The 18,176-nt window shown below is 41.8% G+C and overlaps 1 protein-coding gene across 4 annotated transcripts in view; it reads right to left on the bottom strand.

Annotated features, from left to right (window-relative positions):
• Positions 1–18,176, bottom strand: part of LOC129816153 (anion exchange protein 3-like) — a 105,434-nt gene that overhangs the window by 22,351 nt on the left and 64,907 nt on the right. For all 4 annotated transcript variants that reach the window (XR_008753532.1, XM_055870374.1, XM_055870375.1 and 1 more), the window contains 5 exons: positions 9,499–9,641; positions 8,683–8,863; positions 8,420–8,555; positions 2,229–2,409; positions 300–408 (listed from right to left, as the gene is read on the bottom strand). Coding sequence is in view for 3 of the 4 variants with exons in the window: in XM_055870374.1 (XP_055726349.1) it covers positions 300–408; positions 2,229–2,409; positions 8,420–8,555; positions 8,683–8,863; positions 9,499–9,641 (750 nt within the window). In the remaining variant the exon portion in view is untranslated. The remainder of the gene's footprint in view (positions 1–299; positions 409–2,228; positions 2,410–8,419; positions 8,556–8,682; positions 8,864–9,498; positions 9,642–18,176) is intronic.

Raw genomic sequence — 18,176 nt, 5'->3', positions numbered from 1 at the left:
TAAGTTTTAACAAGGTACACCTGTTAATTGAAATACATTACAGGTGACTACCTCATGAAACTGGTTGAGATAATGCCAAGAGTATACAAAGCTGTCATCAAGGCAAAGGGTGGCTACTATGAAGAATATAAAATATATATTTTTAGTTACTACATGATTCCATATCTGTTATTTAATTGTTTTGATGTCTTCACTATTATTCTACAATGTATAAAATAGTAAAAATAATGAAAAACCCTGTAATAAGTAGGTGTGTCCAAACTTTTGACTGGTACTGTATATATACTCCTTGGGCTTACCCACTAAGACCACGGTTGCTTCGGCGTCCTTGGGAATCTTGGCTAAGAGTTTTGTGTGTTTGGTAACCTGATGGTCGTGAGCCGTCGGCAGGGGGGGGTGATGTGATTTCTGAAGTCACAAACCAGAGAAATGTTAACAGGTGAAGCGTAAACATAAGGATGTATTTCATGCTAAGTCTGTGTAAGGCCTGTGCTAAACAAAAGCTTTGCCAGACAGTCACAGAACATCCACAGGCTCTCTCCTTGGCATTAGTTGATCCAAACCCTACATTTTACAGACTGTTAGGAACTTCGAACAGTCGTACAGTGTCTATCTGACATTCATCTGCAGACACAAATCAACACAACGCCAGTGACAAAAGTACAAAATGGTAAAATCACTTTCAAATATTTTAATACGACTGGAGTTTCAGATTTTTATGAGCTGTTTTAAATTTGCCAAAGTTTCAAGCCATGGGGAACATTAAAGTTTCACAGTTAATGCATCAAGAAGTTTTAACAAGGAGCACCTGTAAGCTGACTAAGAACATCATTCATCTCATGTGGGTGGAGTGGCTAATGGGAATTTTTTTGTTGTCTCTGATTCCAAGCAATATCTGTGTTTTTCTGTTTCCCACTGTGGCTGCATTACTGAACTCGACGCATATCTCAGATTTGTTTGTACACTCTAATATACACTGAGTGTACAAAACATTAGGAACGCCTTCCTAATTTTGAGTTGCACCCCTTTTGCCCTCAGAACAGCCTCAATTCATCAGAGCATGGACTCTATATAGTGTCCAAAGCACTCCACAGGGATGCTGGCCTATGTTGACTCCACAGTTGTGGCAAGTTTCCTGGATTTCCTTTGGGTGGTGGACCATGTGTTATACACAATGGAAACTGCTGAGTGTGAAAAACCACACATACACAATCCATGTCTCAGTTGTCTCAAGCATTACAAATCCTTCTTTAACCTGTCTCCTTCCCTTCATCTACACTGATTGAAGTGGATTTAACAAGTTACATCAAAAAGGGATCATAGATTTCACCTGGATTCACCTGGTCAGTCTGTCATGGAAATAGTAGGTGTTCCTAATGTTTTGTACACTCAGTGTGTGTGATATACAGTACTATACAATGGAGAAAAAAATTGAATATGACATACAGTATTGTATTTCCATTTCAAGGTGGAATTTTAGCAATATCTCTGTGCCTCAGAACTTGAAATCATCTACTCAGACCATTCTTTGTTTGTTTTCAATGGAATTGGACAAGGCCATTGAGCCAAGAAGAGGTGTATATGTCCATCTGAATAAATATTCAGGCTTGTAACTAAGACACAAAGACGCAGACACAAATATCCAAAAGGCTAACAGTATCGGACCAAAAGCTTTAAAGGCCCAGCGCACTCTTAAAATTGGATTTTCCTATTTTATATATACTGTACTTCCACACTATGAGGTTGTAATAATAATGTGAAATTGTGAAAATGATGATAATATCCTGTTAGTGTAAGAGCTGAAACGACCGCCTGAAATTTCAGCCTGTTTTGGTGGGATGGAGTTTTAGCCTGCCTGGTAACATCACCAGGCAGTAAATGAGTTAATAGCCTAATAAGAGAATTCCAAACCGCTGCAAATAACAGCTGCTTGTTTTCAGTTTTCCACTCTCCACTCATACCACTCCCAGACAGTCCTAGAGAAATGTTGCTTGAAAAATGGCTCTTTGCTGAGAAGCTATTCTTGTTTCTTTTTGAATTATTATTATTTATTTTTTTAATCACAGTAAGGTACTTAATTTTTACCCAAAAATCATTTGATATTGAGATAAAAAATGGTTGTATTGGGCCTTTAAACATACATCTCCACTCCAGCCTATAGATGTGCACAAGACTAAACAAAAAAACAACACTTTGCCCACGCCACTCATAAACAAGCTCACAAACACCTCTTTGTCATGGTCTGGTGCTTTGTTGTCATGGTGGTGGTGGTGGACCGCTGCGTGGTCTTCGGCCACAAGGGGCAGCGCAGTGTTGGGAACGTGGTTGTGGTTGCGGTGGAAGCTGCCTTGAAGGCTGTTACTAGAGTGGTTGCGATGGAAGAGGCCCTCCTTTTCGTCGTTGGGGTGGCTGGAAGCAGGAGATACAGGAGGTTGTATTACAGTAGGGAGTTGCCATGCAATAAGACTGGAACTTCATGCAGGTTGCTATACAATATAAAGTGGTTATTATGCACTGCGATGTTAGAATGTATTGCGTCCATTCAAGAAGTGGATGATAGTTATTAATTGGAGTCAGTATCAAAATAAACAAATCCTCCATATCCTCTACATACTGTCTAACGACTCTTATTAAGGATATGTTATGAAGACTCTTATTAAGGATATGTTATGAAGACTCTTATTAAGGATATGTTATGAAGACTCTTATTAAGGATATGTTATGAAGACTCTTATTAAGGATATGTTATAAAGACTCTTATTAAGGATATGCTATGAAGACTCTTATTAAGGATATGTTATGAAGACTCTTATTAAGGATATGTTATGAAGACTGTCTTTTTTATTGACTCAACCTAATCAAGTGGGTGACACACTGGTGGTTTTCTATGTATTCCATGGAACACATTGGATTGTGTTAGGTGTGCTCCTCTTAACAAGACAGCAATGTGTGTGTGTGTGTGTGTGTGCTTGCTTGCGTGTGTGTGACCAGGCCCCTCACAGCACACAGACAGTTTAATCACACTCACACTCCGGTCCAGAGGTGACATCACCTCCATCATTAGGTCCGTTTGGTCTTGTTACCCGTCTCCCGAGTTGGACACAATAGTTCAACAAAACAAAAGAACAAGGTGTGCCACCACACAGAATTGTGCTCAAGCAGCGCCCAGAGAATCTTTAAACGGGACTGAGTAAGCGATGAGCTAAATTCTACAGCCACCTTGATGTATTTCTTTCCACATCATAAATTCCTATCTTGGACTGGCTCAGCCAATTAGAAGGCTTTTCCCATGGAAAGCAGCTGGTGACATGGTGGAAAATGTTGCCGAAAGGTTGCAACTGACGGGGTGTGTGCAACGAGGCCTGGTGGCGGAGTGTTGATGACCGTCTGTTGTGTGTGTGTGTGTGTGAGAGAGAGAGAGAGCGAGAGGAAGGGAGAGAGACATAGTTTAATATATTCAACCAAATGTGTGTGTGTGTGTGTGTGTGTGTGTGTGTGTGTGTGTGTGTGTGTGTGAGAGAGAGAGAGAGAGAGCGAGAGGAAGGGAGAGAGACATAGTTTAATATATTCAACCAAATGTGTGTGTGTGTGTGTGTGTGTGTGTGTGTGTGTGTGTGTGTGTGTGTGTGTATGTGTGTGTGTGTGTGTGAGAGAGAGAGAGAGAGAGAGCGAGAGGAAGGGAGAGAGACATAGTTTAATATGTTCAACCAAATGTGTGTGTGTGTGTGTGTGTGTGTGTGTGTGTGTGTGTGTGTGTGTGTGTGTGTGTGTGTGAGAGAGAGAGCGAGAGGAAGGGAGAGAGACATAGTTTAATATATTCAACCAAATGTGTTTGTCTGTGTGTGTGTGTGTGTGTGTGTGCGTGCGGTGCACTTGTAGTGAATCTGTCTAAATGGTTGACAATGGTTCAATCTGGCCTAGAGTTCGCTCTATGGTTGGCGAAAGACTGCCAGGTGACTTGTCACTGACCCCTGGTGTAACATGGCTTACAGGGAGGTTGGCACTTGGCACCATAAGAGACAGACTAGGCAGGTTCCATTTCTGGGATGAAGCCACAACCCATGTTTTGACAACAATGTCTGGGATAAATATAACTGCAAGTACATTTGTTCTCAAGCTTCACTGTCAAAATGAAAAAACAAGTTTGTTTTCCATAAGAGACCATACTGACACTATTTTCATAATGTCCTTTCTGACTCTGAAATGTGTAGATGGTGACCTGTACCAATTTAAACATCAAAGAGCATAGTAGCAACAGGTATAAAAGAACACACTAATATAACACAACAATCGATCAACTTCAGACACCACAATAGGCCTAGTAGCCATTACTTGATCCCATCATCCAAAAGGCATACATACCATTTAGATAAAAATGGATGATCGCTTGAAGCAAACCCAGGAACACACCACAACATTAGTAAGAAAACCATGGCTGTTGAGTCTCTGCAAACCATTAATGTTCCACCACAGAGTACCTCAAGACACCATGCAAGGTGACTACTGTTATGGTCAAACATGGTACCATTCCGTCCTCTTCTTTACTGGAGGGCTTGTGTCGGGAGCTGGGACCAAGCTGGGCCTAGGGACCAAACTGGGCCTAGGGACCAAACTGGGCCTAGGAAAACTGAATCTGAGTACAGAAACAGATAACACACAAATTTGAAAAGTGCGTGTGCATGCTTGTGTGTGTGTTTATGCATGCGTATGTTGGAATGAGGCCACATAGGCCTGTGTCCCAACTTAAGGCGACTTCCTGGGTTGTATTCAACTATTGCAAGCTACCACATTGAAGGCAACAAAATACACATAGGAAAAGTCCTCCTCTATCCTTTATTCATGTACTCATACTGCTCATCCCTCAGCCTTAAATTCAAATTGACTGCTGACATTCATCAAGTATTTTCTCCCTATATATAAGGCTTGTTGAACTCTATCATGTGCCGCCAATGCAGCAGCACTGTTGGGGCAAATGTGCTGTGGCGGTAAAGAACACATGGTGATGCACTGTAGATAAATAGATAGATAAACCAACAAAAGAGCTTACCAAGAAACACTTCAAAAGGACTAATTGGAGACTGGATAGATAAAGCAATGGAGGCTGGAGGGGCAGAGGGTGAATGGGGCGGTTGCCGTTTGGGTGATACTCTTCAGTATTTTCATCTAGGACCGAAATGATTTAAATTGTTTGTGATGATTTAAAACAGTGAGATCCTTTATTTAACCAGGGAAGTCTCATTGAGATTGACATCTGTGTCAAGTGAGATTTAAAAAAATGTTTTAATTGGGCTATGTAGGGTACTAATCACTGCTATTTACTATTGATCTCCCACTACATATTCTATCATTTGGTTGTAGGTCCAACATCCCTAACTGTAATCACTATATGCATCCCAAATGGCACCTTATGTCTTAAATAGTTCACAACTTTTGACCAGAAGCAGAGCCCATTGTGCACTAGGTAGGGCTGGGCTCTCCAACCCTGTTCCTGGAGAGCTACCCTCCTGTAGAGTTTCGCTCCAACTCCAGTTGTAACTAACCTGATTCATCTTATTAACCAGCAGATTATTAGAATCATGTGACCTATATTAGGGTTGGAGGTGACCTAGATTTGGGTTGGATCCACCGTCCTGACCCTACAGGACAGTAGCTCTCCAGGAACAGGGTTAGAAAGCCCTGCCATATGGAATATGGTGCCATTTGGGACAGAGTCATGGTCTTTCATTCTCTGTATGAGATCTGATGGAGACTTAGGGATGATGATAAACAAACTTGAGGTCATATATTGTATACAGTGCATACGGAAATTCATGATTCAACCTTCCAGTCACATTTCATAGGCCTCTAGGAGAGTAACTACCAGCAACATAAACTATGTGCAGTGTAGAGGTCGACCGATTCATCGGAATGGCCGATTAATTAGGGCCGATTTCAAGTTTTCCTAACAATCGGTAATGTGTATTTTTGGACACCGATTGTGGGCGATTCTTTTTTTTAATCACCTTTATTTAAACTAGGCAAGTCAGTTAAGAACACATTCTTATTTTCAATGACGGCTGAGGAACGGTGGGTTAACTGCCCTGTTCAGGGACAGAACGGCAGATTTTTACCTTGTCAGCACGGGGATTCGTTTTTGCAACCTTCCGGTTACTAGTCCAACGCTCTAACCACCTGCCTTACATTGCACTCCACGAGGAGCCTGCGTGGCAGGCTGACTACCTGTTACGCGAGGGCAGCAAGATGCCAAGGTAAGTTGCTAGCGAGCATTAAACTTATCTTACAAAAAACAATCAATCTTAACATAATCACAAGTTAACTACACATGGTTGATGATATTACTAGTTTATCTAGCGTGTCCTGCGTTGCATATAATCGATGCGGTGCCTGTTAATTTCTCATCGAATCACAGCCTACTTCGCCAAACTGTTGATGATTTAACAAGCGCATTCGCGAAAAAAGCACCAATGTGTACCTAACCATAAACATCAATGCCTTTCTTTAAAATCAATACACAAGTATATATTTTTAAACCTGCATATTTAGTTAATTTTGCCTGCTAACATGAATTTCTTATAACTAGGATAATTGTGTCACTTCTCTTGCGTTCCGTGCAAGCAGTCAGGGTATATGCAGCAGTTTGGGCCGCCTAGCTCGTTGCGAACTGTGTGAAGTCCATTTATTCCGAACAAAGACCGTAATTAATTTGCCAGAATTGTACATAATTATGACATAACATTGAAGGTTGTACAATGTAACAGCAATATTTAGACTTAGGGATGCCATCCGTTAGATAAAATATGGAACGGTTCCGTATTTCACTGAAAGAATAAACGTTTTGTTATCGAAATGATAGTTTCGACCATATTAATGACCAAAGGCTCGTATTTCTGTGTGTTATTATGTTATAATTAAGTCTATGATTTGATATTTGATAGAGCAGTCTGAGCGATGGTAGGCAACAGCAGGCACGTAAGCATTCATTCAAACAGCACTTTCGTGCGTTTGCCAGCAGCTCTTCAAGCATTGAGCTGTTTATGACTTCAAGCCTATCAACCCCCGAGATTAGGCTGGTGTAACCGATGTGAAATGGCTAGCTAGTTAGCGGGGTGCGCGCTAATAGCATTTCAAACGTCACTCGCTCTGAGACTTTGAGTAGTTGTTCCCCTTGCTCTGCAAGGGCCGCAGCTTTTGTGGAGTGATGGGTAACGATGCTTCGAGGGTGGCTGTTGTCAATGTGTTCCTGGTTCGAGCCCAGGTAGGGGAGAGGAGAGGGACGGAAGCTATACTGTTACACTAGCAATACTAAAGTGCCTATAAGAACATCCAATAGTCAAAGGAATATGAAATACAAATTGTATAGGGAGAAATAGTCCTATAATTCCTATAATAACTACAACCTAAAACTTCTTACCTGGGAATATTGAAGACTCATGTTAAAAGGAACCACCAGCTTTCATATGTTCTCATGTTCTGAGCAAGGAACTTAAACGTTAGCTTTTTTACATGGCACATATTGCACTTTTACTTTCTTCTCCAACACTTTGTTTTTGCATTATTTAAACCAAATTGAACATGTTTCATTATTTATTTGAGGCTAAATTGATTTTATTGATGTATTATATTAAGTAAAAATAAGTGTTCATTTAGTATTGTTGTAATTGTCATTATTACAAATAAATAAATTGTCCATTTAATTGGTATCGGCTTTTTTGGTCCTCCAATAATCGGTATTGAAAAATCATAATCGGTCGACCTCTAGTACAGTGCATTCAGAAAGTATTCAGACCCCTTGACTTTTTCAACATTTAGGTACGCTACAGCCTTATTCTAAAATAGATTTAAAAAATATATATAATTATCATCAATCTACACACAATATCACATAATGACAAAGCAAAAACAGGTTTTTAGAAATGTTTGCAAATGTAAAATCATATTTACATAAGTATTCAGACCCTTTACTCAGTACTTTGTTGAATCACCTTTGGAAGCGATTACAGCCTTGAGTCTTCTTGGGTATGACGATACCTGTATTCGGAGAGTTTCTCCCATTCTTCTCTGCAGATCCTCTCAAGCTCTGTCAGGTCGGATGGGGAGCGATGCTGCACAGCTATTTTCAGGTCTCTCCAGAGGTGTGAGCTCAATTTCGAGTCTCATAGCAAAGGGTCTGAATACTTACACAAATAAGGAATTTCCGGGGGGGGGGGGGGGGTTATACATTTGCAAAATAATCTAAAAACCGGTTTTCACGTTGTCATTATTGGGTATTCTGTTGAGAAAAAAATAATATTTAATCAATTTTAGAAAAAAAAAGTGAAGGGGTCTGACTTCTTTCCGAATGCACTGTATAAGAGGATGTGGCGTCTTATTTTATGTGGGATAGCCCTCTGAGCTAAAGCCTGGGCAGCTGACCACTCACTGGTGTTTGAGCAGCAGGGCGCGGAGCACGTTGGCACGGTCCTCCGCTCTGATCTGGTCTGAGATGATCATGGTCTCCACCACCAGGTGAGCAATCCCAGGCAAGGTGGTCTGCTCCAGGTCCAAAAGGACGGCACCTTTTGTGGGATGGCAGGGGGAGAGTGAATGGCACAGATTTACTATCTATTGTAGTGGAATTTCAAAGTTTTATCAATAGTATATTTGTGACTGCTTGTGTGTTTGTGTGTGTGGTGAGGGCGTCACCATGTGTGATGGTCCTGCGGAGCTCCAGCAGGCTACGGAAGGAAAGCGAAGCCACGTGGGGTTTCCCCCAGCGGTCTGTCTCCTCTTCCACGTCCTCCTCAAACTTGATCCAACGGGCCGTCTCCTTCCAGCGCATTTCCTGGTTCTTATCCACTATCAGCTCATTGAGTTCCACAAACACCTATAGAGACCAAACAGACACCTAGTTCTCCATCACTTCACATATGGCTCATCTACTCTTTTTCTTTTCTTTTTTGTTCAAGAACTGAGAAAAAAGTTGAAAATCTATTGGATCTATTGAATGGAAAAATGTCAAATTCAATTATATTAAAGTCTATGAAGTAAAGCAGAATGTTTTCTTATTAGGTCTAAGGAAAAAGTTGTATTTTGGTCTAATTGACATATGTGCTTTGCACTGTAGGAGACTTAATTAAATGTTTCTACAAGGAATGTTCTTGGAGCACACAGCAAGCTAATAGAGTCGATGTTAGCTCCAACCTTCCTGGAACATTAAAGGGACCAAAGAGACAGCGATCACTCCTTTGCCAGACTATGACATCATACGAATGGGATACAAGGGAGCTACTAAGATAACACTTTGATAGAAATAGTACACAAAGTTCGAAAATACGTTCCAAAGGTCAATGATTAGATTATACAGTCTCAAAATATATCTTCTGAGTGTTATGACTGAGGGCTTAGGCCTACAGTATGTCGTGACAACAATTAGTAGGAAGATCATATATTTTCACTGATTTAATATTTCCAATTAGTCAATTAATCAATCAACTGGTGCCGTGGAGTCTGATCTCTCACCTCATGGGTCTTCTTGTCAGCCGTCCTTTTCTTCTTCACGCTGGACAGTTGAGAAGAGCTGTTGGTGGTCTGGAGGAGCTGGCATCGAGATGACTTCTTCACCAGGTGACGCCTCACTCCAGGGTTGTCCTCGAATCGGTGACCTTAAAGCACAACAACAGGAGAAATGATTAATGACACTGGGAGGTCAGCTGCAGAAAAGGTGAACTGTGTTCACTCGAAGGCGTAGTATCGTACACACTCAGGTTGTATGAGGCATGTGTTTTTATTTGTCTGCACAACACAACCGTTGTGCGGTGTCACATTTTGTTTTTGCAAATATCACAACTGTTATGTCAAATGTGTTATACAACCTGTGTTGTACTGTACTAGGCAAAAGACTGGCTGAGTACTGTCTCTATGGGGGAGCTATGTCTTATGACAGAGCATAATAAATCAATCTGATTATAGATGTTTATTAAAAGCGTAATAAGCAGTTGAAACAATAACAAAGCGCACTCTGTTTCAGTAAAAAGCTGCGGGATAGGGCTGGAGAAATGTAACCACTCTCAAATTCATGTTTTGAGGCTTTAGTGTTAATTTACATTTACTTTAGCTTACAAACATTGGACCAAAACAAGCTTATATTTTGGGTTCTGACAGGGTACTTCAATGGGTAAATATCATGATTGTCGATTACCCCTTTAAAGTTTCCACGGGAAATAAAGAGCAAATAGAAAACACGGCACACAATAGGTACATGGGGTAACAGAGGAGCTAGGCAAACAGACGGCTCCTTATTGTGGGTGGTTTTTCGCCCACCACAGAACTTTAGAGAATAAAAAAGCCTGATTCAATTTTAAGCTCTTCAGACCACAAACCATATTTTATTGAATTTTGCGTAATTGATGCTGTCTACTCCTTAGGAGCGGGGCCTGGCAATGTGGGTGGAACGAGGAAGAGGATGCTCTAAGGACAAGGGTGTGTGTGTGTGTGTGGGGGGGGGGGGGGGGGGGGGGTAGATGCTAGTTACACTGCCAATCAAAGGGCTGGTTCTGCAGACACTCTGGGGAGAAGGCCTGGCCAAACCACCTCTAGGCCTCAGCTGCTTTGTGTTGTGTTGTAGTCACACCCACCACAGAGTGTGCCATAAACAAAGTCTAGGAAACAGGTTGTTCCCTCTCTCATCCTCCATCCCTCTGACCTCAAGTTCCTCCCTCCATCCTTCTATTCTTTCATTCTTCTTTCTGTGGTGTTGTTCAGACAATATAATCAACATAACAAACGCTCTATGCTAACAGGTTTGGGAGGGATCCCAGGGGTAACTTGGTATTGAAGTGGAAGAGACACCCTTTGGCTGGACTCGCTCTGAGCTTTGCTAACTAAGTAAAAGTTATTCTGCTACTCGTAAAGTGCGCAGCAAATTCCCCAGTGTTGAATGAACTCATATAGACACAGAACAGTGTTGAACTAATACACTGCTTAGTAAAGCTTTATTTGCATATTTCCCAGAGTGCCTTCCCTTTCAAGTGAATTGTAGAGTTACCACCCATGACTGTATTTGTTAGTGACTGAGACACGGTTGTTGCATTCATTACTGTTCAGTCCTATGAACTTTACCAAGTGCAATCCTAAGTGAATGTTGTCATTAACATTATATTTTATTGCAATCTATTTCATAAGGCCTTATTTTGAGACCCTACACTCTAAACATAATAATGAACTCTGTAAGTGTTGAATTAACACTTATTGGAGGAAAATAACCCCTTGATGATGGTGTTAACACTTTTCCAGTGCAAATTTGTGGGGTATCCCCAACATGGAATTTGAACCCGGGTCCAACAACTGTCAACCCAACATCTTAGCCATTGCGTCAAAAGATCTGAACCTCTTGATGAGGTCTATAGGTGTTGGGTTAAGGTCGCTACAATATGCATGTAACTTTTGTATGTACATGTGAATTCAAGTCATCATAACTTCCCAAAGTATTGCCTGTGATCTTGAGTAGCTTCTGAATGCCCCGTTTGTAGACCCTATCTGCACTCTGTGCCCCTCTAATACCCACTCTATGCCCCCTCCTATGCCCTACATAACCCCACTTCTCTCTCTCTGTGCCCTATTTGTGCCAATGAGTATGCCCTCGACAACCCCACTTTTCTCCCTCTCTGCCCCCTTTGTTTTCGATTCTACAATTACCAGTCTGGATGGAAAAGATTTGATACAGATTAACACAGTTGTGAACATAGTGTATGCCCTCGGTAACCCCAATTATTTGCCATAGTAAGCGACCAGTGTCTGTCTCTCCAATGTCCTCTGTAGCACCCCATGAAGCTTCACCCTCTGTAAATCCTCTATTGCCCCTTAGTGTGGAACTCATGTTATTCTGTATTCCCCCACTGCTCTCTCTGTAGCCCCTCTTTTAGTGAGTAGTGTGTATATGTGGTTTATACATCTTGTATATCGTCAATTCCTGGCGGCAGCGTGACTTTCCCAATTAGGACAATTGAGATATTGATCAATCAACATCATCTTTCAGCTGCAACACAGTCGACCACAAGCTTCCTCCAGTAGCAAGGTTTGCAATTTGAAGTGGTTGTGAAGGATCAATAGGTGACTCTTCTATGGGCCCATTAGTAACCCTTGTCCCTTCTCTTTTGTATCTCTGGGAATGCTCTGTAGCTAGTTATATCCCTTAGGTAAACCACTTGTGGCCCCTATATGAACCCAGTAGAAGGTGTAATGTATATTCAGTATGTATTATCTATACACAGGGGCAGAGAGCCATCACCAAAGTCAAGCAAAGAAACCAGATGATGAACCAGAAAACAGATGACACCTGTCCCTGTTCTCCCTCTTTCACTCTCTGATGAGCTCTTTGGGTCCATTCTGGTCGTCATTGGACACCAGTGCCACACTGTCCTTGCGACCAGCACCGAGATAACCCTCACAGCACTACTGCAGAAGTGTCCAAATCCAATGCCAGTCATAAAAACAACAGTATAGTTTGTCAATGGGATTTCTTTCCGCTCCAGTAAAGGAGGGGCCCAGGACCGAACGGGGGCCACATGATCAATAGTTTAGCAGGGGACAGCGAGGGATAGAGAGGGTTCCAATTCACACATGACCCAAGACTTGAGTAAGCTTTGATTTACCCACTGCCAGGCCAACCAAGCATTGGCAGAAATTAGCTTGTATTTATCGCTCCATACAATTAATATGTTGGTTACAAGGCGGTCCTTATTTAAATTAGGTAAGAGAATATCATGTTACCATTGCTGAATTAAAATGAGAATGATGGTGATAATAATCCCACCTCCTGAATCCAAGTGTTTCAAATGGGGGAGGGGACCAGTAACTTTACGATCAAAGTTCAAGCAACAGTCATTTTTTATACTTTGGTCATGGTTTCATCCAAATATCATCACATTTCATGAAAAACATGATTTTCACTCTTCATGACCTTTAACACCCTGCTTGGTGAAAACTCTTATTTTGCAGAGAGCCTTGCCTTTCAAGTGAATAGTAGAGTTACCACCCATGACTGCATTTGATAGTGACAGAGACATGGTTGTTGCATTCAGACAGTTTCAAAATCTTCACAGAGTGAGATCCTGAGCGAGTATGTTATTAATAAAACACAATATGTATTTCATAAGGCCTTATTTAGAGGGCTGACACTCTAAACATAACAAATAACGCTGTAAGTGTTGAATTGACGCTTATTGGTTTAACATAACCTTTTTATTTGGTGTTAATAACCAGAGTTGAAAAAAAGCCACACCCATCATTATCATATTTCCCAGGATGCTCTATTGCAGGTTGAGTTTCACAACTGTTTGTTTCAATATCTATGTTTTGATTGATTTATTACTTCTCAAATATAAATTATAAATATTTTCTAAACTAATCCAATTATGTTACTTGGACTTATTGCACCCATTACTGAAATGGTTGTTAGATGCTTTAGGTAGTCTCATATTGCAATCTTCCTGACCGTGGCAGACATTCTGAATGCAGGTTGCGGGTGATAAAACGTTCCAAACATTGGTTATGAACACGCTGGCTGGATTTCAATAGGAATTACACATATATGTGTCAGGTTCTGTAAATAACCCAACATGTTGTGTTGTTCAGATTACCCAAACATTGGTTAATTTAACCATCAATTGGGTTTTCATTAATTGTATTAATTAACTATAAAATAATTAAATGCCTATGATAACATATTCACTTAGGATCTCACTCGGTGAAAATGGATGAATGCAACAAGCACAAAGCAGTGTGTTAAATCAACACTGTTCAGTGTCTACCCGGGTTCACACTTTCAGTGTTAATTTAACAATTTGTTGTAAAGTGTTGTCCATTCTTCCATGGCCACACACTGCTTCCCTTGGGGGGTGGGAGCCCTGGTACTTACGGATGTGCTCCAAGGGTTCTGGGTTCTCAGGGGACCCAATGTGGTCATGGATGGACTCCAGCAGGTCATAGTCATCGAAATCAAAAACAAACTCCTCAAAGTCCTCCAAGCCCACCATGTTGAACTTAGAGGCGCGGCACACAACCTCTGTTCCCTCGCTATGCCGGAGGAGCACAGGGGGACACTGGGGTGAGGTGTCCAATGTCCCTGGTCAGTGAACGTTGGTGGTTGCCTTGGTGTTGGTCCCTTCTGAATAGGGGTGTTTGTCTCCAATAACCTCCGAAGAGGGGGCTGGTGGTCCCTTGTTCTCTTGCCCCACTGGGTCTGTTATCTCCTGGGTCGGCACCGGTGTCTGTGGTGCCTCCTTCCCACCCTGCTCCAGGTGGGTGCCCTGCTCATCCAGAGTTTTGGCGATTTCTCGCCTGCCGTCTCTCGCCGAGGGATTGGTGTTAGCTGTCAGCCAAGCCTGGGCGTCTTCTGTGTTATTCGTCAGAAACAGGAGCTGGAGCACAAGCAAAGCTGGAGTAGTGGCTGCTGGTTACCAAAACGCTATGTCCACTCTGCAGACTACTATGAGCTCAGGTGGAGGTTTTGAATGTTTCTTGGCAGGCATTTTCTCGCTGGCTGCCACAGAGTTGATTCTATAGGTCCTATTCTGGACTAGCTGTTGTCGCTGGAAATCCACTCGACCAAGTAAGGATAACCTATGGAGTACGAAGAATGGAAATGAGGAAAAAAGTGTTGGAGAAAAAGTCAGACAAAAAAAGACTAAAAACAGATATTTATCTTCTCAGCGTACTCCTAATTTGCCCCAATCGTCCTCAAAAGCGGAAGAGAAATGTCACACTGATGCTATCCTCCCATCGGCGCAGACGGAGGTGTAAGTGGTGTCGGTAGTAGAGTTAGTGGTACAGCCTCAGGCAGCGCAGGCTTGAGCAGGCAGAAGTGTAAAGCTCTGAAGGCCCCCCCGTGCTGTTCCCACAGCAAGAGTAACAGGGGGCTCGAGCTGTCATTCCAAAAGGAAATACTGACACAAACTGATCCACTTTTTTTCAGACCTCTCTCTAATCTATTGGGCCAATTCACCCGTTTCCGTGACGCTGGCTGTCCATTGATCCTGGGATGGACACTTGGCTGGGGCGGGGCATGCTGGTGGGGTGAGGGAAGAGCAGAGTCAAGGCTGAATCAGAGGCTCAAGAGGAAAACATTGACGTGATGGCTCTCTTCTTCTCTCAGAAAACATCCACACATCAGAGAAAATCATAATTCCGTAACAGACACAGAGGCACAGTCACATACAGACAAACAGTAGGCATACTGCTGTTACACAGCATGGTACTCTGCTTTGGAGCAATAGCAATAGTCTCCAGCACAGGTCTCCATGGAAACTGTGATTATTTCTAATAGTCTGCCACTCTCCGCCCACAACGGGTACCTGAGCTGAACACTGACCTTTCCTCAAACCTGTGTTTACAGTGTGTGCGTGCGTGCGTGCGTGAACATGTGTTTCACTTGCTTAGAGGCATTTTGAACATAAGCACCAGTTGGTGAAGCTTCAAAAGAATCCTGCTCTGTGACATTGTCAAGCATAGTCACTAGTAATCCACAACTATGCTCTCTAGCATTACCAAGCAGGGTCACTGGTAACCCACATCAGCCATGTTACTCTCAGTGAATGAACTAGTACACTCTCACTCAGTGGGGCAATGGAACTCACAGTGCCATGGGCAAGATAGGCCAAATCTCTGTGAACATTTCAAATGGTTATCATGAAAGCTATAGCACTAGATTCAAATGCAGTGCTACAGTACATCCTCTATGTTTTAAAGTTATGTCCTGTTAAACTATGCTAGGGCTTTCCATACATAATGCAAGTTAACAATCATCAAACATCAAACTATCATTGTAAACCACAAATATACTGCTGTGAGCTGTGACTGAATGACAATATGGACTCGTCGGAGTGGAAAGTGACGGGGAGGAGGTGGAACGGATATGAGTTATAGGATATATGTGCTATAGCCTGACATCTTACTGTCCTATCGCCTACATCTGATAGCCTGTCTGTTTCATAGTGGGTGCCCTGTTTCTTATTCTATTTCCATCTGGTCTGAGCATCTGGTCAATGCTTCCCTTGCTGGGTGGGTAAAAGCAGGAAGGGACTGGGGCAGGGTTGCTGTCAAGGAGAATCAGCAACTGATCTCTTCTGTTAATTATTGCCCAGGGATCGTGGAATGGGCCAGGGAGTGCTACCCATTTATTTGTCATAAAAATAAAGAGAGTCGCTCACCCTATATATACAGTACCAGTCAAAAGTTTGGACACACCTACTCATTCAAGTTTTTTTTTTAACGTTTTACTATTTTCTACATTGTAGAATAATAGTGAAGACATCAAAAGTATTAAATAACACATATGGAATCATGTCGTAACCAAAAAAGTGTATATATTTTATATTTGAGATTCTTCAAAGTAGCCACTCTTTGCCTTGATGACAGCTTTGCACACTCTTGGCATTCTCTCAACCAGCTTCATGAGGTAGTCACCTGGAACAGATTTCAATTAACAGGTGTGCCTTGTTAAAAATGTATTTGTGGAATTTCTTTCCTTCTTAATGCGTTTGAGCCAATCAGTTGTGTTGTGACAAGGTAGGGAGGGTATACAGAAGGTAGCCCTATTTCGTAAAATACCAAGTCCATATTATAGCAAGAACAGCTCAAATAACCAAAGAGAAACGACAGTCCATCATTACTTTAAGACATCAGGTTAGCCAAGGTCAGTCAATATGGAAAATATCAAGAACTTTGAAGGTTTCTTCAAGTGCAGTCGCAAAAACCATCAAGCGCTATGATGAAACTGGCTCTCATGAGTACCACCACAGGAAAGGAAGACACAGAGTTACCGCTGCTGCAGAGGATACGTTCATTAGAGTTACCAGCCTCAGAAATTGCAGCCCAAATAAATGCTTCATGGAGTTCAAGTAACAGACACATCAACATCAACCGTTCAGAGGAGACTGTGTGAATCAGGCCTTCATGGTCAAATTGCTGCAAAGAAAGCACTACTAAAAGGTGTGATGGTGCTTTGCTGGTGACACTGTCTTAGATTTATTTAGAATTCCAGGCACATAACCAGCATGGCTACCAAAGCACTCTGCAGCGATACGCCATCCCATCTGGTTTACGCTTAGTGGGACTATAATTTGTTTTTCAACAGAACAATGACCCAACACACCTCCAGGTTGTGTAAGGGCTATTTGACCAAGAAGGAGAGTGACGGTGCTGCATCAGATGACCTGGCCTCCCCAATCACCCGACCTCAACCCAATTGAGATGGTTTGGGATGAGTTGGACCACAGAGTGAAAGAAAAGCAGCCAACAAGTGCACAGCATACGTGGGAACTCCTTCAAGACGGTTAGAAAAGCATTCCAGGTGAAACTGGTTGACAGAGTGCGCAAAGCTGTCATCAAGTTAAAGGGTGGCTACTTTGAAGAATCTAAAATATATTTTGATTTGTTTAACACTTTTTGGGTTACTACATTATTCCATATGTGTCATTTCAAAGTTTTGGTGTCTTCACTATTATTCTACAATGTAGAAAATAGTAAAAAATAAAGAAAAACCCTTGAATGAGTAGGTGTGTCCAAACTTTGACTGGTACTGTATATAAACAACATACCTTAAATAGAATAACACACAGATAATATTATTAGACAGATGTGTAATATATTTTTAAATCAATAATGCCCTACAATTGCATTTTTATCTACACTTTTTCCCTTCAGGTACATGCTCTACGGCAGGGTTCCCCCACTGGCTCCCAAGTTATTTTAATTTTGGAAATATATTCCAAAATATTCCCACGCATAATAGTATACAAATGTAAACAAGGTTTGAAATGATTATGTTTAAGTCGAATATTATATCTATTTGGGATTCTTGCGGTGAATTTGCAGTCAACAAATGATTTGTAATTATGTTCCGGCCCCCTGACCTTCCATTTAAGGGAAAATCTGCCCACAGCTGAATCTAGTTGATGAACCCTGATCTACAATAATACAGTACCTCTCTCTCTCTCTGGAATGCAGAACTGAGAGACAGCTGCAAAAACAGATCACGTGACTCGTGACATTGCTGGATGCAGGCCTCAGTCTGCTCCGTTGTCAGCGAATGCATGATTCACAAATCTGCGAACTGTGGATAAATGAATTGTCTTATTGAAAGCGTATGTCCGAATGAGCTATTTTGTATCAGTTTTAAGTCAGGGAATTTTCCACCTAAA

Source organism: Salvelinus fontinalis, chromosome 19 (assembly GCF_029448725.1).
Source record: "Salvelinus fontinalis isolate EN_2023a chromosome 19, ASM2944872v1, whole genome shotgun sequence".
In the NCBI taxonomy this organism is placed as follows: Eukaryota; Metazoa; Chordata; class Actinopteri; order Salmoniformes; family Salmonidae; genus Salvelinus; species Salvelinus fontinalis.
This window is presented reverse-complemented; position numbering and strand designations above follow the sequence as displayed.